General features: G+C 38.8%; 1 protein-coding gene across 6 annotated transcripts in view; it reads left to right on the forward strand.

The window, feature by feature from the left end:
* The window catches only part of col18a1a (collagen type XVIII alpha 1 chain a), an 80743-nt gene that overhangs the window by 39678 nt on the left and 16230 nt on the right, over nt 1-24835 (forward strand). For 4 of the 6 annotated variants that reach the window (XM_027150920.2, XM_047814721.1, XM_047814722.1 and 1 more), the window contains 16 exons: nt 9877-10412; nt 12706-12789; nt 13747-13800; nt 16374-16455; nt 16985-17383; nt 17847-17989; nt 18187-18213; nt 18623-18820; nt 20871-20897; nt 21529-21591; nt 21859-21945; nt 22030-22080; nt 22616-22765; nt 22899-22961; nt 23196-23240; nt 24545-24667. In XM_027150920.2, coding sequence (XP_027006721.2) covers nt 9877-10412; nt 12706-12789; nt 13747-13800; nt 16374-16455; nt 16985-17383; nt 17847-17989; nt 18187-18213; nt 18623-18820; nt 20871-20897; nt 21529-21591; nt 21859-21945; nt 22030-22080; nt 22616-22765; nt 22899-22961; nt 23196-23240; nt 24545-24667 — 2132 coding nt within the window. The remainder of the gene's footprint in view (nt 1-9876; nt 10413-12705; nt 12790-13746; nt 13801-16373; nt 16456-16984; nt 17384-17846; nt 17990-18186; nt 18214-18622; nt 18821-20870; nt 20898-21528; nt 21592-21858; nt 21946-22029; nt 22081-22615; nt 22766-22898; nt 22962-23195; nt 23241-24544; nt 24668-24835) is intronic. The other 2 variants (XM_047814720.1, XM_047814724.1) reach the window with 2 other exon arrangements.

Genomic DNA, 24835 nt, shown 5'->3' on the forward strand with positions numbered 1-24835 from the left:
TTATTACTTGCATGTGAAGATACAAACCTGCATGTGAAGATACAGTAGTATGATTTACAGTCATTGTGTGGGACAACCTGTAACATGTGTCTCTTGTGATTACCGGGTGTCTAAATCGTCATAATTTTGGAATGTCTATCCAGCAGGGGCATGGGTACATGCATTCCTGCAAAAATGAGTGTGACGAGAGTATATCATCAGTCATTGTACTGGAAAAATGTGTTCCATAAGATTATGCATGGATATTATGTACTTTCCATCCAAGTATCAATTAAGTATTTTAAAGAGAAGGCAATGACCTTAATTTATATTCAATTCTGACATAAGCTCACACAATCCTTCCTTAGTATCTCCAGCTTGTTCTACTTGTAATGCTCTTGGGCGCTAGATGTCACAGATCTGCATTTATGGTCATGTTGAATTTTTAACATTTAACATTTTTTAATTTATCCTGCAGTCATGGGACTTGTGATTATGATTTGCCTGTCTTTTGCCAGAGGTACAGGATACATGTTGAATTAGGGTCTATGGTTTAGTAAGACTACAGAGTTCACTGTTGGGATTTGAGATCTAGCTTTCACAAAATGGTTTTGCAGGATTTTCTGTTCTTATTTTTTCATATATGTTTGCAAATGAATTCTTAGCATCAAGTCCTTGTTTTTTTTAAAACTCCAATAATTTAATTTAATTTGAAAATCCAATAATATCATTTAATAGAGTTCTTAGCCAAAGTCATTCATGCATCAGTGCAGATTTTACTGCACCGATGCTGTAAATCTGTGTTTTTTTAACAATGCATCACAGGTGAATGTTCCACAGAGCGATGTGAAGTTGTATCTGAAGTGTTCCTAAAGGGATTGAGCATCTGGGATCATTCTTTCAGAATCAGTAGAAGTAAACCAGTAACAGTCCCAGTGCTAAGGGGAAAATGTTTCAAGTTTCAGGCTGCAGTATTAGGGACGTTTTTAATGCAAACAGCATGCTAAACACTTGAGAAGGTTCTGGAAAAAACCTTCTTGGTGGTCTGTAGAACAAGGACAGAATGAAAAGAATTCTGTAAATGATTTATTAGCAAATGTGTCAAGACTAACCATGGTGAAAAAAAGAGCATTGTACATTCTTGCAATTTTTATTAAAGGCAGGGTCTCAGATTTTTGAGAAATGCTTCAGAAAACTGAGTCGGGCCGAATAATAAACAAAACTCAAAACAAAAATCAAAACAAAACATTAGCAGAAAGCGGTTTTAACATTGACATGGAGGATAAAAACAAAGAAAGAAAGCGAAGAAAGACTTACGATAAGGCAAGAAGTAGGACGTGTTAATATAGGATCAGCTTTCCAGCCCTGGAGAGAACTGAAAGAGCAGGAAGTTGGCCACATATTCACAGATTGGAGTTTCTCGAGTCAATAACTTCTGAGCTAAACGCTGTTACTACACAAATAACACCTCTTTTCTATCGTAGTAATGTAGAGAGGCAGCTACAACCGTGTTTTGTGTAGTAACAGGGTTTAGCTCAGGAGTTATTGACTCGGGAAACTCAACTTAAGACGTCGAGGCGCTTTTTTCCTTCTCGATAGGTGAGTAACGTTGGTTTTGCTTTGTTACACAGAACTAATATCTGCCTTTGTCCTTTACATGATTATGCTTGTGTGTCATTTTTGCTTGTTTGTTTATCTGCAATCGTATTGTTCTTCCCTTCAGCTATGATAAAGACACATTTCTTTCCATTATTTGCCTGGGTTACGTTTGTATGTATGGGCGGTGCTATCAATACAGGGGTGGGACCCATTTGGGTTAGGGGCGTGTTCATTTTGGTTATTTTATATGTCAACATTGGCTTTCAAAAATCGGAGACACCTGCCTTTAATCCCTTTTGGAGAAAGGGATTAAAGAGCTGCCTGGCCGAGCTGCCTGGCCTGCTTGGAAAGTCAAGATTTAGTCCTGTTCCTGTTCATTACCTTGTTAGTTTTTACTTAGCCACATCTCTCTTGCGTCCACAGCCATGAATATCTTTCACCTTTTGCCCCCATATTTCCAGGCATTCTTGAATACTTCAGCCTTTATCGCCTCTCACACTCTGTCCCACGCTCACACACAGTCCTAATAAAGATTCTTCTTGTTCACACTTTATGACCCACAATGGTCAATACATTAGGCAAGTCCTGCTATCTGTGCTGACTGCGTCATGGTGTGTCTGAAGTGCTACTTCATGCCAGTTTATCAGCGGTTTAAGGCTTCGTCCTGTCAGCTAGTAGAGGTGGCTCTGTAGGTGATGTTGCTTTTTTAAGGAGTGGAAATTTTAAAGGAGGTGGAGATTTTGCACAGGCCTTTTTTTGGTGCTTCTTGATCAAATTACATTGCAGACATTGAGGTGATCCTGTGTTGGGAACATAGATGAAAGAATTACAGTAGGAATATTCCTCATATACATTTTCCTGTTGGATCAGGCCTAACTTTTGACCTTTTTGTTACAGTAGACTGTCTGACAGGAATATACTGCATCTACATTTCATTCTTACTCCCCTTTTCCACTCATTCATCAGTGCAGGTATTGCTGCTTGTCTGTCGAATCTTTGTAAGAATGGTTCATGGGTCATACTGTCAGATGAGGAAGTACAGTAGGTGGCATAAAACTGCCTCCAATAAAGGATATAATCAGATCTGAATACTTTAGTTGTGTTTTTAATAAATATAATTAATGTTACAAAGAGCAGGCACACTATTCCTGTTTTTCATTCTTTTATAAGCTTTCCCAAAAGATTCAGAGGGCACCTTGTTGAGACTGTCGCAGTGTGCCCGATCGTGTGAACACACATGGGTAGGAGGTTTGCACAATCATAAGAGTAAACAGTCATAGAAAAGCCACGTGGGACAAAGTTAGATGTTTCATTATCATGAATGTGAGGTGCTGCATGATATATTTACATAGTAAATGCATGGCCAAGGTTTCCCTGGCTTACATTTGGCTTCTAGTTTGTTTAAATTTTAGGCTGCAGAAAAAAAACTATATTACTGACAGGTATAATAGCTGCATCATCTGGATTTCCAATGTTTTAGGGGTAAAGGTGGTGTAGGGTAGAAGAAAATGAAAGAACTGCTTTAGGCCATGCACACTTCTTATTTAGATTGGAATACAGATACAGACATCTGGAGAATCTCCTTTTCTTCTAAAGATCCCAATTCCTCATTTTCACACCAGCGTCTCTTGGTACCAAAACCGAACATAATTTGCTGCCTGGGAAACATTGCTTATGAGGTGGAGGAATGCTCCAGTTTGGGTACAACGAATCACCGGAAAGATGGATACTTTTCAGCTGTGACTAGCAAGATGATGTGTTGATAATTGATTGTATAGCACAGCTGATGTGTGGGAAACTGATGTGTCTGTGTGATTAAGGTTCTTAGTTGGTAATGGGAAAATTGCTGCCAGAGTGCAGCTGTTGGTCAAGTATGTTCAACCGTGTATCATATGCTTGGATTGTATTTCATTTTAGTGTCAGTCACTTCATTTTATAGTATCACAAAAATGTAAATGTAAAAAAGATGGATAAAGCTCTTTTCTGAGCAACATCTGGGAATGTTGCTGTTTTTCTGTACTCTTGCTTGGTGGGCAGAATGTATTTGCTGATACTTGACCGTGTTTGGTGACCACGGGTCTTAGTGCTGACTCACTTACCAGATGTTTGCCAGAGGAAATGGACCTGTAATTGGGGAAGTTTCTTGCAAAATTGACTTGAAACAGAGTGTAACACTTTATATATCCTCATAAATTGTTTAAGAGCTCACGATTCCTGTGGGAATTGATTTTAGATTTTGGAGTCTCATCTACGGTTAATAAAAACACATGCACACCATGCAGTCGATAAATCTAGATCCCAGGCATCATGTTTTCAAGCATTTCTAAGGTCTTGTTTAGGAAAATGGTTTTGTTCAAACACTGCACATGTCTGATCTAGGCTTTGAGCTCATTTGTTGATTTCTGTGGGTAAATTTCAAAAAGCTTTCTCCATTACTTCCTCATTCATCGACCGGGACTGATGTGTTGATTTCTATGAATGAGAGACAACTGGTTTGGCTGTCAGGTCCATGGGTGCCACAGGCATCATTTAGGATTATATGTTCTTGTGTGGCCTTTTTCAGTCTTCAGTCAGACTTTGCTGTTGGTTTGCAGTCTTTTTCCTCAAACTGCCAAATAATAAGTCATCATATGATGACATCAAATTTCATTATTGTTGCCTTACAAACAGCTTAAATATGAATATTGACAGAGTGTTCAGATTTTAATGCCAACATTTTAGCATGGCTTGAGTTCAGTCACCTTCAAAAAAAAAGCAAAATTATACTTTATTTTCCTTTAAATCGATTTTCTAAGAAAATTCTCCAGAGAAATCTGTGTTCTCATCTTCTTTTATTTAATCTCTAATTTTACTCAATGTGATATTTATGTGTGTTTCTTTAATAGATTAAATGGTTTATAAGGATGTTGTGATTTGGGTGGGTCTACTTGGGAGATTTGGTTTAGAAAACTATCCCAAATTTTGCGTAGACTTTGGCATCATGGGAAAAGGTCAAAAAGGTCTTGAGAGCCTCTAATGAGATGTTTTAACTGCATGGATCACTGCCTGGTAGTGGGGGGAAAAAACTTTCTAAAACCATCAAACTTCTCCTTCTCTTCTCTTCTCTTCTCTTCTCTTCTCTTCTTCAATATTGTTAGTCAGCTGCATCTAAACCCTTTTAATTTAAATGGGAATACTTACTCAACCCCCACACCATCATCAATAAAGTGATTGTGTACCAAAAAAGACATGCCTTTTTGTTACGTCAGTGCAAACAGTGAGATTGAGTGCAAGCGAAGAAGCATAAAGCCTGCAAGTGCATTCATTTACCTGTCTGCATTTTCTCTGCCTCAGTGCCTTCAGTAACTAATTTAACTGTTTGAAATTTGTGAGAAGACAAAAAAAAAACTCCTGTGCATGTAGACATTCTAATTAAATTGCTAATTTTTAACTCTTGATGCTTGCTGCACCTTTAGGGTTAACAGATCACCGCTTTCTGTCTCTCCTGAGTGAAAGGGTGCTGGTTTGACTGCTGGGATTTAAGTCATACGAGCTTAAATTACAGTGTTTTTTTTTTTTTGCATTTTTTTTTTCCTGAGTAAGTGATACTGATATACAGCTGAGGAGCAGAAAGAGTAGTACTCCCTCTGAAAGCTTAGCAGACATCCAAACCTCCTCTACTTAATCTCTGACAAGGAGCCAGTTTAACATACTAAGCGAAAAAATAAATAAATAAAAAATTCAGTTAATAATTATGTGAAATGTTGCTGATTGTTGCCTGAAGTGTGTCTCTAATGTCCGAAAATTCCATAGCAAGTGGCTCATGTGAAGTGGTTTCCTGTGCTCCCAGTTTATATTTAGTTTAGCTAAAATACCTAAAACCTTTTATGTCAAAATATTAACTGAGATATAGCGAAAAGATGGAATTACTACTACTTATTACTACTATGGAATTAAACTGTATGTTCCTTTAATGACCTGTTTTGTAGCTGTTCGTCTTCTCCATGTGGTCCTAGAAGTGAAATATTTACTTTTTACCTTTAGTTTCGATTGAAAATTTTCAGTCAAACAACCAAATTACTGAAGGACATGTGATGTAGAAGCTTCTTATAGTGATTACTTTTTATCTGTTCCGACATTAGCTTCGTTCTCACAAACTAATAGAAAAGTAAGGTATGTTTCTGGTCTGTTTGGTTAGTGAAGAGATTTGGAAATGAAGTAGCTGCTAAATATTATGTAGAATTTGGTCTTGCAGTTTTCTTACTGTTGATGGGGTTGTTGGGTACAGATCTAAAAAAAAAGAGCCTTCTTGTCTATGATCTATACTTTGTGGTACAATGTAAACAATGGGGGGGGGGGGATGGCTCGGTGGCTTAGTGGTTAGCACGTTCGCCTCACACCTCCAGTGTTGGGGGTTCGATTCCTGCCTCCGCCTTGTGTGTGTGGAGTTTGCATGTTCTCCCCGTGCCTCGGGGGTTTCCACGTACTCCGGTTTCCTCCCCCGGTCCAAAGACATGCATAGTAGGTTGATTGGTATCTCTGGAAAAATTGTCCGTAGTGTGTGAGTGAATGAGAGTGTGTGTGTGTGTGCCCTGCGATGGGTTGGCACTCCATCCAGGATGTATCCTGCCTTGATGCCCGATGACGCCTGAGATAGACACAGGCTCCCCGTGACCCGAGGTAGTTCGGATAAACAGTAGAAAATGAATGAATGAATGTAAACAATCTTGAAGGACATCCTAAGAGCTTTCTGTAGATGGCTTCACACCTCTTTTGAATCCTTTCATTCTTCTTATTCAAGAAGAGATCTTTTAGGTTAAGCTCAGTAAAGTTGATTCAAAGCTAAATGTAAGATATTTAGTTAGAAAAGAAGCAGTGAGTTGACAAACTTTATAAAAAATTTCACCCATTCGATTCCATTGACTAACAGATAACTAGAAGAATGCAATAATAAATATAACAAATTGGATAACTTTGGATTGTGTTCCAAAGCTGTAGGTCAATTTGGAAACTTGCAGTCCCTGTGGCTTTACAGTCCCATGGGGTCCCCAGGCCCCATTTTGAGAGCCACTGTATTAAACAACCATATCACGGGGAAATGGCTTTATAGCCGTGAAACCACTTACACTACCTTGTTTAAAAATCATGCTACTACCAAAAACCATGTCTTTGTTTTGAAGATTAGTGCCACAATCCTGTTCATGGCTCTTGTCTGATTTGTCTTAGCTGCCTAGTGACCCTGGGGCCATTACATAACTAAAGGTATAGTTGAATCCTAAAATGAAATGACTGGTGAATCAGCTGGCTTTGTATCTCCTCTCAGAGAGCAGACCTATCCCACCCTGAGGCCGTCTCTGAGCGTGACTTAATTCCTGCAGCCATCTGGATTCTGCTGTTACAATTTATCACCTGCTGACAGAAAGGTAACAGTCAAGGATTCCTGTTTCTCAGGAACTTTAGCCAGTCACTGACAGTTCTTACGGTCCCGTGGTGACTCTATAAACGGATAAATCCGCAGAGAGCTCAGTTTCTAGTTTGGCTCTTCACACGGCAGCACCTGGACATGTGCAGGATGTTCACCCTGTTTTGAGTTTAACATTATCCTGACAGTTTAAGACGTCATGGTTCGGTTATTTTAGTCCTTTCCTCCTTGTGTAGTTTACAACAACAAAAACTTCAGCTGGAGTTCAAATCCTGCACATCTGCTAAGAATGATGTATGTTTTGCACTGCTTGTAGGTTAGAACCATTGTGTAGAATGACAGTTGTCTTTCAGTATATTTCTGTTGCATCACATACTTGGTCCTTGGGCAGGATCTTGTGCTCTCACAGCTGTGGCTCAGGTTTAATTCCTTGGCAAAAAACTCACCCAGCAATTGAGGGGTTAACTATCAGTAAATTCCCAAGTTCAGATAAAATGTGAGCATTCCTCTGTAGTAAAAGCTGTCCCAAATCAAAATATGCAGATTGGATGATCTGCTGTGGTGACCCTGAACAGGGAACAGGCGAAAGACAACAGCAACTTGCACCATGTCAGGCTTTTGGTCACATATTTTGTCTTAATGTTTTGACACTAATCTAAGACCATGGACCAAGACCAAAGTGCCAAGTTCTAGCGTTTTAAAATTTGGTCATCCCGAAAAAGTGAAAAAGAAAGAAAACCACATTTATTCATTTAAAACTAATATTGTTAAAAGACTCACCCCTGCTACCTCTAGCATCATTAGCGTCAACTCGTATGATTCTTGTTCAGGATAATATCGTGTGATAATTAATTCAGTCAGGTTTCTTCTGTTGTCTAAACTTATTTGTAATGCTTTTTATCATGTTGTTTAAGCGTTGTATAACTCGAGACTGTGAGCACTCTTTTGTCTGTCTTCATGATGATGTGATGTTTTAGGAGCATCAAGGACATTCTGAAAGCTGCTGCTAGATTAGAAAGTATATTGATCAGCCTTGTCTGGTTTGCTGTGGCACTGAGATATAGAACGGCTTGAATAAAGCTTGATACTTACAGTATTCTGTGAGAAAATCAAGCATACATACAGTAGAAAGGTTTTAGGCATCTTTTGTCAGACTGACCGTTTTTACCAGCTGATTTGTTTATGCATAACTTCCATATTTTCTACAGAAGGCAATGGTTTAACATAGCACTGTGTCCTGACAGAATGATATTCATTATCAGTGAACATGTGGCTTCCAGGTCCGGATATGTACATACGACATGTTCCATATTGTGGGTTAGCTACTATCTTCTTTCCAGATATCAGCTAAAGGCCTCTAATTTTGACATGTGACAAGGCTGATGAGTGTCAAAAGAATGTAAAGGATTTTATCTGTGTAGACTCTATAGAGCTTTATCAATTTGTTTAGCATGTTATGCTACATGCCATCAAGTCTAAATCTATGTACTTCAGCTACACTTATTTTCTTTGAAGCCAGCTACAATACACTTTCTGTAGTACTTTTCTCTCTCCACACTGAGTAACAAATGAAGGTTAATTGTTCTTAGTATACGAATAAAACCCAATTAGCCATGGCATTGGTGTCTGAAAATGTCAGAATTTTTCTTTCTAATCTTTTTTCTTTTTTTTGCACAAATATTGAATTTATGGAACGTTCCCATTCACAAATAGTGCTTATGCTTAACTTCATAACTTTATGACATTTTCTTCTTAAGTTTGGTTTTGCTATTTTATAAAAGACTAGAAAAGGCAGATTTATTTAATTCAATTAGATTTATTTAATTTAATTCTATATCTATTTTGAGTTTTACCACTGATCCTCTAAGGAAAAATGAAAGTGGAACATCACTGTGCCAATAAAAGACGAGAACTTTTCGACATCTGGGGTAAACATTATTTCCTTTTAAGGCGATAACATTATTCCCTACAGATTCCAACACATTTCCCTTATTTTTGCTTTAAAGGTATATAGGGTATAGGGCTTCTAGAATAAATAGTAAAATGAATGCAAGCAGTTTGTTTTCTTTTGCTTGGGGATATAGAATTGCATTGTAATTAAAAAAAGAATATAACACTAGGGAGGGGGCACGGTGGCTTAGTGGTTAGCACGTTTGTCTCACACCTCCAGGGTCGGGGGCTCGATTCCCACCTCCGCCTTGTGTGTGTGGAGTTTGCATGTTCTCCCCGTGCCTCGGGGGTTTCCTCCGAGTACTCCGGTTTCCTCCCCCGGTCCAAAGAAATGCATGGTAGGTTGATTGGCATCTCTGGAAAATTGTCCGTAGTGTGTGAGTGAATGAGAGTGTGTGTGTGCCCTGCGATGGGTTGGCACTCCGTCCAGGGTGTATCCTGCCTCGATGCCCGATGATGCCTGAGATAGGCACAGGCTCCCCGTGACCCGAGATAGTTCAGATAAGTGGTAGAAAATGAATGAATGAATATAACACTAGGGGTAAGTGGCTAGGACAGGGAGATAAGTGGTGGGGCTGGTGGGGGTGGTGGGGCTGGTGGGGCTGAAGGGGTGGTTCTGAGTTCTGTTCCATGTGATGCCTGTTTAATCCCAAATCAACCCTGTTACTTCCCTCTTAAAGGAAAAATGCTAAATGCTAATGTTGAATAAAAGCTGTGTAGGGATTATATATAACCATACTAATTAGTCCTTACATACTTTCATTCACTGCTAGCCATGTTAGCAAAGTTGAGTGTATTCCTTTAAGGTGTGATCCAACAGTCTAACAGCACTTATCTAACCAGGTCCTTCCCTGCAAATCGAACGTAAACTTAACTTATGTTCCCTATGTTTATTATATATTGTCTATCATTTAATTAATTTTTATTGTTCTGCTTTCCTTTTACAGCAGAGAAAGGTGTTTCGCTCTCGCAGTTGATTGGTTACCCTCTTCCAAAAGGCATCACCAGGAGTTATGAACCAGACTCTGGCTTAGTGTTTGATCAAAACTCCAAGACTGGTCAGCTGGCTCGTGTGCACCTGCCCAAATCTTTTTACCGTGACTTCTCTCTTATGTTCAACCTGAAGCCCACTTCCACCAAAGCTGGAGTGATCTTCTCAATCACCGACACCAACCAGAAAATCATGTACATCGGGGTGAAGCTTACACCCATGAAGGACCAAAAGCAGAATATTGTCCTTTTTTACACCGAGCCAGACTCCCAGACATCCTATGAGGCTGCAAGCTTCACTGTTCCCTCCCTTGTCAACACCTGGACTCGTTTCTCTCTCAGTGTGTTGGATGATAAAGTTACCCTCTACCCCAGTTGTGACTCAGAACCCAAGGTGCTGCCCTTTGAACGTTCTCCGGATGAAATGGAGCTGGATCCAGGAGCCGGGATCTTTGTGGGTCAAGCTGGAGGAGCTGATGATGATAAGTTTGTGGTATGTTTGCCCCTTTGCAAATTTAACTACAAGTCTGGAAAATAAAAAAGCAAGGGAAATTAGCAGAACCCATACTGACCACCATTATAATAGTTTGATTCGATTAAGTAGTTAATGTCATTTTGAAAATCCTGAATTTGCCCCTATAATCTGTGTGTCTGATAAAGATTTTGGAAAGTCTCAAGATAATATCCTTTTAATGCCAATATAGGATTGGCATTATCTTAGCCAATCAAGTTCCATCTCCCAAATTGTGTTCAGCTGCAGTGTGATGTAGTGTGAGCAGCAGTTAGAAAAGATGCAGTGTCTCTCTTCACATATTTTGGAGGAACTAAATGCCAGCCTCCAGCCTCCAGCCTCCATGGTGGGTAACCGGCTTGAAACAGACGAGTGCTACAGTAGCTAGTGGATGGAAATTGGAAAATGACCAAACTGGGAGGAAATGAGAGAAAATAAATTTAGAACAACAACCTTCTTTTCTTGTCTCACACAAGGCTTGAAAATTATATCTCCTACAGTAAATATCTCCTAGTAAGAGTGTACAATGTTCATATGAACCCAATATAAGTGTTAACTCTCTTAATCAGTGTATAAATGCAATAGCTTTCAGTATCATGTGGTTATAAGCCAGTACACTGTGGGCTTTGTTTCAAATCAATCCCTCCTCTCCAGAACAGGGAAATACAGATCTTCAGTTTCCAAATGGCCCTTTGTGTTTGTGATCGTGGTCTGACTATCCCTTCCAGATCGGTTGATGAGAAATGCAGACTTTGTGCCCAGGGGATTATCTAATCTCTAACATTGTGCAGTTTGCAAGTAGAATTTCTATTTTTGTTGTGTTACCCTAGGTCATTTTCCAAAAATCACATGTGCAACAAGATGTTGTATTATTTAAACTTTTTGAAGATCATGGAAAAAAGAAAAAAATGTTCTCTCGTTTTCACTCGACTTAAGAGATTGTCCAACCTTGTTACTGAAATCGTAGAATAAACCTTATGAAATGAAATAAAATGAAATTATGTAAATGTAAGTAAATTATTAGATGCCTTCATGTCATTAGCGTAGATGCTACTTAATTCTTTCTAGCAGAACTTTGACGTTAATTTCCTTTGGAAATCCCCCAAAACAGGCGAAAATTCAATTTTTTGCCTCTGAAAAAAAACCCTTTATTCTTTGCTAATTTTATGACAATTTTTTTTAACCCTGTTACTCATTAACGAGTAAAATGCAGCCATTGTCAGCAAAGAACATTAGGAATTTTTGCCTGGGATTGGGATAACATATTTTTTGATAAATGTTATTAAAATGTACAAATTATTTTTAAGAATTACTAACGACATGGATCTGTATTCAAAAAATAGCCCAGGTGTTTAAGGTTCAGTCTATCCCACTTACATCTTCCCATTGAAAACTGTCATTGTAAATGAATATATTGTGTCGCTTTATATCCCTGTGCTACTTAGGTATTCTTATACATAGACTCCACATTTTTAGGAGACTCTAAAAATGCCATCTTGATCTTCTACAAGAGATTTGGACCACACTGAGTCTGGATGGCTCAGTATCTTCCTCATACCTATTATCCATGACAGCACTGTCCTGCTGTCTGCCCATCACCATAGTGAGGCGCCCGGGCTAGCAGGAATGCTCCACTTTCACTGCTGGACTAAGGGTTCACAATAGGCATTCAGGAGCAGATGGGTGGGATGCGCCTCAACACGACTCCTCTGATCTCATCGTGTTTTATGTGGTCTATGGAGGCCTTATAGAGTGACATCAGCTATGTCTTTGTATCAAGTCAGCCATTATAATTATAAGCTTAATTATAAGGCTAGATATGATTGCCATCTTTTTGCTCTCATTAGGGCTGTGCGCTAATCGGCGGATCTCTAAGTGGGTTCCTCTAAGATGGTCTAGGACTGCGAATGTGTGTGATTTTTAATACGGTTCACAGTGAACCACAAAAGCTCAATGAAGGTGTCATAAAGCCACTTTGACTGCATTCTTGCAGTAAACCTTTGACCCCGACCCTGGTCATCGAGTGAGATAGAAATTTAGATAATTGTCAAGATAAATATCTGTTAACGATATTTGGAAAAGCTCTTTGTGTTTTGTGCTCATGTTGCTTAGTAGTCTGAATGACATTATATTCAGCGGACCACTTACAGTAATGGGCAAAAAGGATCTGGATAAATGGCAGTATTCTTTTTACATGAATGACATCAGACCAATTTTTGATTATATGAAGTAGCTCGCACGCAGCCGCTCATTTATATAAATGTCTGTTTTTCAGGGTGTTATTGGAGATCTAAAGGTGGTCGGAGACCCTCGTGTAGCTGCACATTATTGTGAGGAAGAAGAGGATGATTCCGATGGAGTAAGTCCCAAAGAGCTGTTTCCATGATCCCGAAGGCCCATAAACACCTCCTTAATCTTTATGCGATGATCTGATTATGATTACACCCTGCTTTGGACGAAAGTGCGTACTTTGTGGAATTTATTGGGATACAGCCAGTGTTTAAGGTCCTTTAACCACAGCTTTGTTTTAAACAATAAATGAATAAAAATTCAAACTCAAATTAAAAGAGTAAACAGTCTGGTGTTTAAATTTATAACCATGCAATCACTAGTTCGACACCATAACTGCTAAACTGTCACTTTCCCGTATATAATGTAATATATATATATATATATATATATATATATATATATATATATATATATATATATATATATATATATATATAATGTAATATAACAGAAGTATATTATGTAACTATAGAAATGGTTTTATAAAATGGTACATTTTTTTCAGGGTTAAAATCGTCAAAGGCAGAGACAGCTTTTATTGTCATCCTTAAGTTTAGCTGATCCATAAAAAAACTGAACTTTTTTCATATTTACTTTGGACAACCCTCATTTACACTTTGGTGGCTTTCAGCAGTGGTATAAAAAATGCAGATTGTATTTAGTTCTGAAGTATTTAATCATGTTCTGGGGTTTATATTAACCAGGGTTTTCATTGTAATGAGCTTGTGCAATGATAGACAGCACTGTGGATGGTATTACATGAAATCCAGGCATATATTACAGAAAAAATGCTGTGCCTGTAGTCCCATTTCCACTAGTCTAAAACGGTACTAAAAAAAAGATCTCCTAGCCTGCAGAAATGGGCAGAACCTCTAATAAAGATACTAATAAAATGTAGTTTACTAATATGTAGTTAAGGAGATGAAATAACCCCCACCTCTCTCTCTCTCTTGCTCTCTCTCTCTCTCTCTCTCTCTCTCTCTCTCTCTCTCTCTCTCTCTCTCTCTCTCTCTCTCTCTTTCAGGCCTCTGGTGAATATGGAAGTGGTTTTTTCGGCAGTGGTGATCACCCAGTCTCGGTATTGTCTTCTTTTATTGGATAATTTTCCCTAAAGCAATGTTTACACTGTCCTTATATTTGCAAGCACGAACCATTCGACCTCACACTTTCACAGTGAGCCTGAATGTAATCTTGCACACTCAAATCCTGGTGAAATAGCAGATAGCAAATAGCATCGATTTATTTCTAGGTGTGTGTGCCATGTGAGTTTTTGGCCACACTGTGGATTTACAAACCCTTATCTTCTGGAGGGAATCCCAGTCAAACACTGACATCTGGAGCCAAATCTAAAACAAAAAACATCCCCAGGTCCACATACACTGGAGCATACTGAGGTTAAAAATTAACCTTCGTTCTGATAGTCAATGCTTCTGCCTGAGCATGTCGGCCCCAATTACAGAGGAAGGGAAAACCAGGTGGTTCCAGTGGACTGACTTTCTATGTGTTTTTTCTTAATACACTGTTTTTTCAATCAGTGTGAAGGAACATTATACTCTGAGAGGGAGGTTTTTTGGCTCCTGTGCTTCTCCTGAATTAAGCAGGTTTCGGGGTATCGAACTCCTGTTTTGAAGCTTATGCCGCATCACGCCGGGTTTTCTTTCATTGACAAGTATTTATTAGGACTATAAAATCATCCTGAAATGTTCTCAACAGCTGTTAGGAAACACAGAGTCAGCGGCTTCATTCTTTTCCAATCCTCCTACAGCATGTAACGGGTTCAAACAAGCTCCTGAAGAAAAGCGAGAAGGTGCCGCAAAGCAAAATTTCCATTGTGATGCAGTGGAATTTGTTCCTGATCGATGGTCTGTTCCCTTCGGGGCATTTTCCCTGCTTGTTTCACAGTGGATTAAGATGTATGATAGCTTGTGGTGTAAAGTATTGCTGGGGTAAAAACTCCTAAAGCGCATGAACTCTTGTAGATACTTAAGCATATGTCTACCGAGCTGCTTCGTCTAATCATATCTTGTGGGATTTTTTTTTTTTTAATTTTAGCTAATAAAAGGCATCATCTTGTGACTCTTGTGGGAACAGCACCTAGTGGTTTATCGGCATGCAGGTCATTCCCAGTCACATTGTGCTTTTTTTTTCAGTTTACTAAGCCGACCAGTGAAGGGTCAGTGACTCGACAGCTCCCTCAGGGACGAATGGGTTCATGGAGTGGAAGTTATTCCTTATTATTGTATCAACTGAGTAAATTCTGGACTTGTGCAACGATATGAGGAACAAAGGAGAGCAATTTTTCCCCCTGAAGCAGGCTTATCTTTTAAAATTCATATCCTCCCTTACCATCATGTGCTCAGCGCAAGTTAGCGTCGTGTCATATGCCATCTCTGCCTTAAAGCAGTAAGGAGGCTCTTCCACACACAGAGCAGTATTTCTGATGGCAGATCTTCAGCAGCTTCTTTTCCTCCACATATCCTCCACATTCTTCTATTTGCTGACAGATAGAAGCTCATCCTGGTCACCCTCTTCAGGCTAAAATACACACTGTCAGTATCCCCTAAACACCATTTTTGTTCTATTTCTGTGCCCCATTGGGAGCTGACACTCAGCTTGCAGCTGGGACCCTACTGTGAGTGTGTCAGACTTAAAATAAGCTTTTAATAATGTGTGAGACAAAATCTCTTCTCATCTTCAGGAAAACGTAGTAGTACACTTCAGGACGCATGTAATCGTTTAGAATTGTCAGCTGTATTAATGTAAATGTATTTTATTTAAATGATGCCACGGCGAATTTGGAATTCTCGTTTCTGATTGGTCCAGAGCTCATTCACAAGGATGGTAATGATGGACACTTGACATGATCTAAGGCTCAAAATAAATATATAATAATTGATTTATATTTATTGTAAGGAGTCTCTAGTGCCAGTGCTCTTTCATTACAGGAAAGTCTTCAGGACAGAGGATTTATTTATTTATTTATTTATTTATTTATTTATTTATTTATTTATTTATTTTTTATTTATAATTACATGCCCAAGCTGCATTAAGGTTTGTCTGACTAACTTGTGTTAATACATGTTCCGTATTGGTCAATTCCTCGGTCTTCTTATACCATATCAACTTAATAATAACAACACATCATACTTTCTTTCAAATCTCCTGTGGAATGTGTCCGATCCTGTGTTCCGTTCACTTACATTACATTATAAACTGCTTCGCTCTCACCAGGCTCTCTCTTGAGTTTCCGTTTTATTCCTTTCATAAACAACATTACTGTTTTGATAAATCTCTTCATTTTTGAGTCATAAAACATGGGACATGGACAAAAACAAAACACTCTAGATCCCACGGGATGCCGAGTTACTTTATTCTTATGGGTAGAACTGGTCCTAAGCAGCCACAATGTGGAAACCTCCAAACCATAACATGACATCTGCAATGAATAATGATCAGTTATGCTCCAAAAACAGCATCGGATATATCGCACAGCTGTATGGTATATCTTTGCGTGAGAAAAACAACGTCTGCTCAAAACGTACCAGCAATCTTTGACTTTGTGTGATTATAGTATGATATTGTATGTTAGAGTATATAGTTTATAGTGTGTACTGTTTAGTCCTCACCTTCCCTCTGTATATTCCCATGTAGACCACAAGTCAACCTTCCAAACCCCTACAACAACCTCCAGTGAACCCGACAGTGGTAACCGTGAGCAAGGATGTGCAGAAAGGTGAGTGAGTTTATGTTTTAAACCTCAGTCTAGACTGCTGTATTTAGACAGCAGTGATTTTTTACAGTTTGTGTTAATTTAAAGAGTTAAACTGGATTATACTGGATAGACTCTTAGCACAGTGATTAAAATATTCTCAGATGTTTCAATTTAATGCTCAGATATTACTCGTTAACACCTACTTTGAAAGGGAAATGAAACACAATCTCTTTTCTATTGTGATGAGCTCCAATTTCTATGTAGGAGCACATTTTACTGTATCCTGCGCCCTCTAGTGGATATGATAGCTTTTACAGCTCTTCGTGTGACTAAGCTTTCCTTCTTAACAGATTTCAAGTTAAATTATTGATGCCGAATGTGATTAAAAAGTACACTCCTGTTCCAATCCTTTCTAATGTGCTAGTTATAAAATGATATGGCTATATGTACTAACAGAGTAGAAGTGGTGTGAGAACGACGCTGGCTGAATTCAGAATAAGTGAATTTCAAGCTTCAGAGATGGGTTATGTTAATCATTTTTGAACATCAGGCTATGATGGCTATGGACGAATTTCTGGCTCATACGGCGATTCCCGTCGAACATCTGGCTCACACGTTAATTCTGGACGATCTTCTGGTTCATATGGCACTTCTTCTGGCACTTATGACCATTCACAACGAATATTTGACTCTCATGACAATTCTGAATCAACATCTGATATATATGAAGATTCCCGGCATACATCTGTCAAAGCTGATGGCAAGCGAACTTCGGTTTGGATCCACGATAGCAAGCGAACCTCAGACCGAACTGCCGATTCAGGGAGAATTTCAAGCTCAGGGAGGGCAAAAGGTTTGTCTGAGAGCTCCCGACATATAAACACCGTGAGTTCTGGTGGCCGTGAAGTTTCTGGCTCCGGTGCTGATGCTGGAACTTCCAGCTCCCAAGGTGGGTCACAGAGCATAAATGTTGAACGGTCTGCTGCTGCTCTGTGCTCTCCAGTAGACTTTTCCAGTGATGCTATGCATGAAGGTGTTGAGATAAAGCTTAAAGCTTCGGATCTGCCATTTGCTCCAGTGCCAGGGTGGGAACCAACAGTGACTTTTGTGTATTGCATGAAATGCAGAATTGCTGCACTATTTCATGTTGCTGTACAGGAGTGCTGATGCTGCAGCTTGCTGAGATGTGGGAATATTTCTTAAAGGAATACTTCAAAATAATGCGCTTCTTGATGCTTTTAATGCTTTAGGTAGCAGGTGTAAAAGGAAAGTATGATTGAAGATATTCCTTTAGAAATATGTTGATGTCAGGGCTGAATGGGGAAGCTGTTTGTTTAGTCAAGGAAATAACTTTTTTGTTGTTAACGGGACAAGTCGCACTAACAACTAACAGTCTCATTCATCGTGTCCAGTGCTGTCAGGTGCAGGAGTTCGGGGAGAAAAAGGTGATAAAGGAGACAGAGGACCTAAAGGAGACCGTGGTCTTCAGGGCCCCAAGGGAGATCCAGGGTCCAGTATCGGATCTGGAGGCGGAGACGGTGCTAAAGGAGAGAAAGTATGAAAAATATTATGTTTTAAATAGATATTTGTAATCTCTTTAACATTGTATAAATAAACCAGGAGATAAGAAATCTTCTGTTCTGCTCATTTTAGCCATGTCATGTTTTGTGTTAAAATATCAACTATAGTAGCGATCAACATTTTCCTAATGCTGATGTAAATGTAACTTCTGCTTTAATGTGTATTTTTCAGGGTAGCCAAGGAGAAAAAGGAATCAAGGTATGTTATGACAGTTACCAAGAGCCAAGGCAAATCACAGGTTAATAAATAAATAGATTAATGAATGTGTTCTAATAGGTTATCGTTTCTATAGTAACAGCATACACAAGTACTTGTATGGCAGATGATCCACATCTGTGTCCCAGTATGGAGATGTTTATTAAGCCTCTTTAAGAAGATTCTCCAAGGCTGTCACTTATTCCTAGAAATATTCTCACCAGACACATGTTGTTTCAGCAGAAAGGCCTAAGGAAGAAGACATATGTGAATGTTGTCATTCAGATGCAGTTGTGCTCTTACAGCCAGCAGAGGGCTCAAAATATTACAAACTGATCCAAAAAATATCAAACATTACTGTGACTTCCAACATGCATGAGTTTCTGAAAATCATGTTTATCTCATTTTTTAGGGTGCTGCAGGATTTGGCTATCCTGGATCAAAAGGTGACCAAGGACCTGCTGGTCCTCCAGGTCCTCCTGGTCCTCCTGGGCCAAGTGTTGACATCGTGGATAGGGAAGACGGCTCTGTAGTTCAGAGTATCGCAGGGATGAGGGGACCTGAAGGACCTCCAGGACCTAAAGGACAGCAGGGAAATGATGGAGAACCTGTGAGCAATTCTACAACACACATAGACATTTCTTTTCTAAACATTATTGATACAAGGGAGAATAAGAAGGAAGGACTTTAGAAGAACAAAACATATGTGCACGGGTATTTACATTGTACTAATGGATGTATGGGGAATGGTGGCTTAGTGGTTAGCACGTTTGCCTCACACCTCCAGGGTTGGGGGTTCGAATCCTGCCTCCGCCTTGTGTGTGTGGAGTTTGCATGTTCTCCCTGTGCCTTTGGGGTTTCCTCCGGGTACTCCGGTTTCCTCCCCCTGTCCAAAGACATGCATGGTAGGTTGATTGGCATCTCTGGAAAAATTGTCCGTAGTGTGTGAGTGTGTGAGTGAATGAGAGTGTGTGTGTGCCCTGCGATGGGTTGGCACCCCGTCCAGGGTGTATCCTGCCTCGATGCCAGAAGACGCCTGAGATAGGCACAGGCTCTCCGTGACCCGAGGTAGTTCGGATAAGCGATAGAAAATGAATGAATGAATGAATGAATGAATAATGGATGTATGGAGTACTTGTATATAAACAGAAGATCAGCCTACAATATTGTTTGTAACTACAGACAAACTATATGGATTTATTTGAGTTATTCTAAATAGAGAATAACTTAGCAGGTTTTATACTATATGTGTGGTGTTCTGGGAGAAAAGTTCCAGGTATCACTGAGGCTTAATTTAAGGCAACAGTATAAAAAAATAACCCGTTTTGGCCAAAATTGACTGTTTATGCTAGGGTTATGTCAAGTATAATTTGACACTGAGACGAAAGCCAGTTTTACAAAAGCAGTAGTAAAAACAGATGGTTTGCCAGAAGATGTCTAAAACCTTGATAGCTATGTGGGATTTCCTCACTCAGTGAACGTCACCCTTCATCTGAGTTGTTGGATAGCTACGTAGCAAAGCAAAATATAATCCTAATCGATTTAGTTTGTAATCAGATACTGGCTGTTGAAATGTCTGTGATGCTTCTCCACCGCAGTTGTAGTGGAGACTTTAAATGAAATTTTCTCATTTCAAATCTGACATTAACCAGATTTTCAAAGAGAAATCTTTATTTCTCGTTGTGATGCACAGTTTAGTTCAGGACAGCTTGTAGGTTTAGGAACCGTGTATAGTAGAAAAAGTCGATTATGTGTTTTTTTTAAACCAGCACACATATGTGTACGGAAAATTGTTTACAGTATTGCTGAGTGGTAGAGGGTTATGGAAAATTCTGAGATATATACATATATATATATACATATATATATATATATATATATATATATATATATATATATATATATATATATATATATATAGAGAGAGAGAGAGAGAGAGAGAGAGAGAGAGAGAGAGATCTATATATGACCTGACCCGAACCTGTATTGTAGTGGTAGTATGAAGTAGTATATAAAGGGTCGGGGTGATTATGTACTTTTGGTTTAGGATCCACTTCACATGTGCTTATATAGCACCTTTGTTGTCTATAATCTCTAATTAATAATAATTGGTGCTAATGACCACTTAATTAGGCTCAATGAAGTGAGTAAATTGAAATGAATTGAATGTTATATTTACAGTATGAGGCCAGTGGACGTTCCCACTAACAGTGCTGAGTTTAGCATTTGTCCTGCTTTAATAAATCAGATTTAGCTCATCGGCTACATATAAAGCCTATCCCAATGTAATCCTAATGTACCTGCCTCCAGCTGCAGTCTGGAGAAATGCTCTACAGCACTGTGGGCCATATGGGCTGCAGGTGACCAACACCAGGCTCTCCTACAACCTTGAAGCCCTTTATTTATAATACCATTGTCTTCAACTGTGAGCTGTGTCACCCTGCATCCTGTTTGTATAATACCTTCATGTATATTATGAGCTTGTTAGTATCGAACAAAATGCTGTTGTGTCTTGCCCCGTGAATGCAATTAATGGTCCAAATGGCTATTGTATTGTGCCCTTGAAATGCATAGCATAATGCATCGGGGTCCATCGGATGCCTCAGCTCGTGTGTGAACAAATGTACCCTATAAATATCCTTCTTTCTGTTCTCTCATAGGGTGACCCTGGTGAAGATGGAGCTGTTGTAAGTTCTCCTGAGTAATGGGACACTTATATAATGTGGAGCAGGGGTCAAGTGCATTTCTACTTTTGAATGACTTCCATGGAATGTTTTCCTTTTCTCTACACAATCAGAAGCCGCCTTGAGCGGAGCGGGCGTGATTGGTCCACATTTTTTGCAGTAAAGGGCTATGATTGGTCAGAATTTCCTTCTTAGTTGCTGGATTGAGATTAAAAAGAAACAGTCCTGCACATACAGTAACTGTGTATGGATATTTAGGCATTATGAAGTTTTCATGTACTGTACAACACAATATACAGATCTCCCCAAAACACACACACACACCACACACATACACATACACACACCTTATTGGTGTTTTAAAAATTCAAAATATTGTTGCAAAATTCCTGGATCCTTCCACATACTGCAAAAACATCAGTAGTTGATGAATTGGCATAACTAGTCACTGAAATTGCTGTGTATGGCACTTAGTAACAACAGTGTCCCACAGAGCACAGGGAAAGTTAAATTATTATTAATAATCATTATGATCTGATGAAACAGAATGGTCAGTTGTATTTTATGTTTTCATTATACACTGCACAAATATATACGAAAATACTTCACTTCAGTTTATCATATACATTTTCAGGGACCAATCGGACCACGTGGTTTCCCAGGAACCCCTGGAGATTCTGGAGCTAAAGGAGAAAAAGTGAGTTTAATGATAACACTATCAGATAAGTATACTTAAGCCTAAACACAAGACCTGTTACACCACAGAGGGGTCCAGCGGTACCTTGGCATGTATTAATAGATCGATTGTGGAAAAACGCAGGTTTATTTTATATTGATGTTCTTGTTTATAGTGTGGTTAAAGTGACAATGCTGACATAATAATAAATGTAAAACATGTAATAGATTTACATTATATAACATACGTTCATATATAACATACGTTATTTTCTAATGTCATTCTCAGGGTGACAAGGGGGAAGGTCATCCCGGACCCAGGGGACCACCAGGACCTCCGGGACCTCCAGGACTCTCGTATCGCTCAGACAGGCCTGTGAGTATTCAGTAAACCAAGACAAACTCGTGGTGACTTGTTAAAAACTGTATTAGCAATTAATATTATTGATTTTATTTGCAGACATTTGTGGACATGGAGGGCTCTGGCTTTAATGATCTAGAGAGTTTGCGGGTAAGTGTTAGAAACGCAGGGTGTCTCATTTTGCAGTTGGTGTCTGATATGGATTTGATTTTAGTTTCATCAAATTTTATTAATTTCATTAGTTAATGAAAGCTGTTTAAAGCTGTATACATCAGTTTAAGCCAATAATAACCGAACAAAGTTTTTCTAAATGAGGTATGAAGAGTGATATGTTTTAGCATATTTTACATGCTAATTCTAATATTCTAATATTTCAACACATTTTTTACATTTTGCATTTGAACATCAATGATGAAAATTTCACGTATGAGCTGCAGTTTGTGTCTGTTACTGTACAAGTGACAGTTACTACATACCATATACATATCTGTACATATACATACTATAAATACTAATAAAATCCAAATATATAAAAAGAATAGAGATTCTTTATACAGTATATACAAAACAAAATGCATAACAAAAGATGTATATTGCACATTTTTCAAAATTTCTGTTATTGCACATTTTTCAAAATTTTTGTTATTGCACATCTACATACCAAATGAAAACCTTTCTCTTTTAGGGATTGCCTGGTTTGCCTGGTCCTCCTGGCCCACCTGGCCCACCTGGAGCCCCAGGATCTGAAGGTAGTTCTGCTGCTTCACATGCTTCTGTTTCCGGCGTCTCCGGACCTACTGGTCCACCTGGAAAGGATGGTGCTCCAGGACAAGCGGTATGTACTGTACTCTATCATATGCAAATATACCTGAACCTGGCTAAGTGTTTGAGAAACATCTGCCTTTGACCATATAGTTTCAGAAATGCTGCGTTTGTTTCTTGAAATTTTTATAAATCGTGACTTGCAGGGACTTCCAGGTGCCCCGGGTTCTGACGGAAAGCCTGGCCTGCCTGGTCCTAAAGGAGAAAAGGTAGGAGAGCATTAGCACCTTAATCCCCAGCATCCTACTAGTTATTTGACAAGTTGTGGGCTTGCATCATTAGCTTCCACGGATAAGAAGAATTTGCATGTTGAAATTAAACACAATGATGATAATCCCCTGAGGGATTTATAAATGCATGACAGACCTAATTCTGTTCCTGTAAGGCTGCTGAAATGTCACTTGTGCATGTGATATTAAACACACTCACGTCATGCTCTGCAGGGTGATACCGGCGAGCTCGGCTTACCTGGAGCTGTCGGGGAAAAGGTTAGGACATGAGCACATGCACAACAACACGCACTCACACTTCGGCACATGCTGATGCAAACTCGTGAAATACTCTGGGAAACCCATGCATTTTGAAAGCAGCGGTGAATTCCCGAGAACTTAGTGATGTATTACAGTGTGTTGTGTGTATTACAGCACATATAACGTGAGCTTTTCACCACTTTAGATGATAGAAAATCTTAGTTTGGCAATCAGGCTAGCATTTTTCATCTGCTTAACACTTAAGTATATTCCAGACATATTCATTAGATTAGATATTTTCCAACGCATCTGTTTTCTTTAGCTTCTATGCATCTACTGTACTTCCCTCAGTTTGACAGGTAGAGCAAGCCACGATGGCTCTCTGCTATTGCTTCATATCGTATCGAATCTTGCATTTTTGATGTTTTTTTCTGTTTAGATGGTATTTGTGAACAAACTCGAATCATAACATACTAATTTTCTCATCTTTGCTGTAGTTTTGTTGCATCCCAGCTTGAACTAGACTTAAAATGTGTGATTTTATTGGCCTGACTGAATGCTGATGTTTGTAAGACGATCATTACGAATATTTGTTTTGATGTTCAATGTTCATGTATCTCCTAGTTTATATTTTTATCTCCTTATGTCCTGTAAGAAGAGCATGTGTCCATTCAGGCAAAAATAGGTGACTAGCTGAATCAAACATTAATAAAAAACTTCCACATTATTATGAAAGACATTGCTGAATGAACTACAGAGTTAACAGCTTGATCCGAACTAATACGCAATTACACACAGAGTCCAGCTCATTACACTTGACCAACAACTTTCTGTGTTTTATATGCCAGATGGTTTCTGCATCAAAAATCACAATTTCTCCCATCCTTTTCACTTATCTTCAGCGATTAGGCGTTAATCAACTCTGTGTGTAATTACGTATTTGATCAGATTAGGTTGTTAACTCTGTAGTTCATTTAATCTTGTCTTTCATAATAATATGGACGTTTTTGGACCTCTTTGCTTTGCTCTCTTTTACATTTTCATCAAACATGAAACTAGAAAAGACCACCCAAAACATGACACCATCTATCTGTTATATCATTACAGACTATATACAATAAAACAAAATAAAACTGAACACAACACAATACAACAGAAAAAATAGTGCTATACTATGAAAGTAGTATAAGTTAAAACTGTGCACATAATAACACAACTCTCAAGTCTTGTTTGTATGAAATGTCTCATATACAGTAATGGCTGTTAACTAAAGATATTCCTTTATTATACCCAATATATGTTTATTTCCTGCTTTTTCACAGGGCTCACAGGGGCCTGTAGGAGGACCCGGGCAGCCTGGTCTCGCTGGCCTACCAGGACCAATGGGACCTGTGGGACCTCCTGGGCCTCCTGGGCCTCCTGGGCCTGGCTACCATGTTGGATTTGTGAGTAGTAATAATAATAATAATAATAATAATAAACATTTTTACATCATGCATATTAGTTTTCTTCTTAATTTTAATTTTGGGATGTTATTATATTATATTATCATTTCAGCCATACAGTATATAACTGTTGCAGTACATAGTCCTGGAGAAACGTTGTCTCATTTC

Source organism: Tachysurus fulvidraco, chromosome 6 (assembly GCF_022655615.1).
Source record: "Tachysurus fulvidraco isolate hzauxx_2018 chromosome 6, HZAU_PFXX_2.0, whole genome shotgun sequence".
NCBI classification, from domain to species: domain Eukaryota; kingdom Metazoa; phylum Chordata; class Actinopteri; order Siluriformes; family Bagridae; genus Tachysurus; species Tachysurus fulvidraco.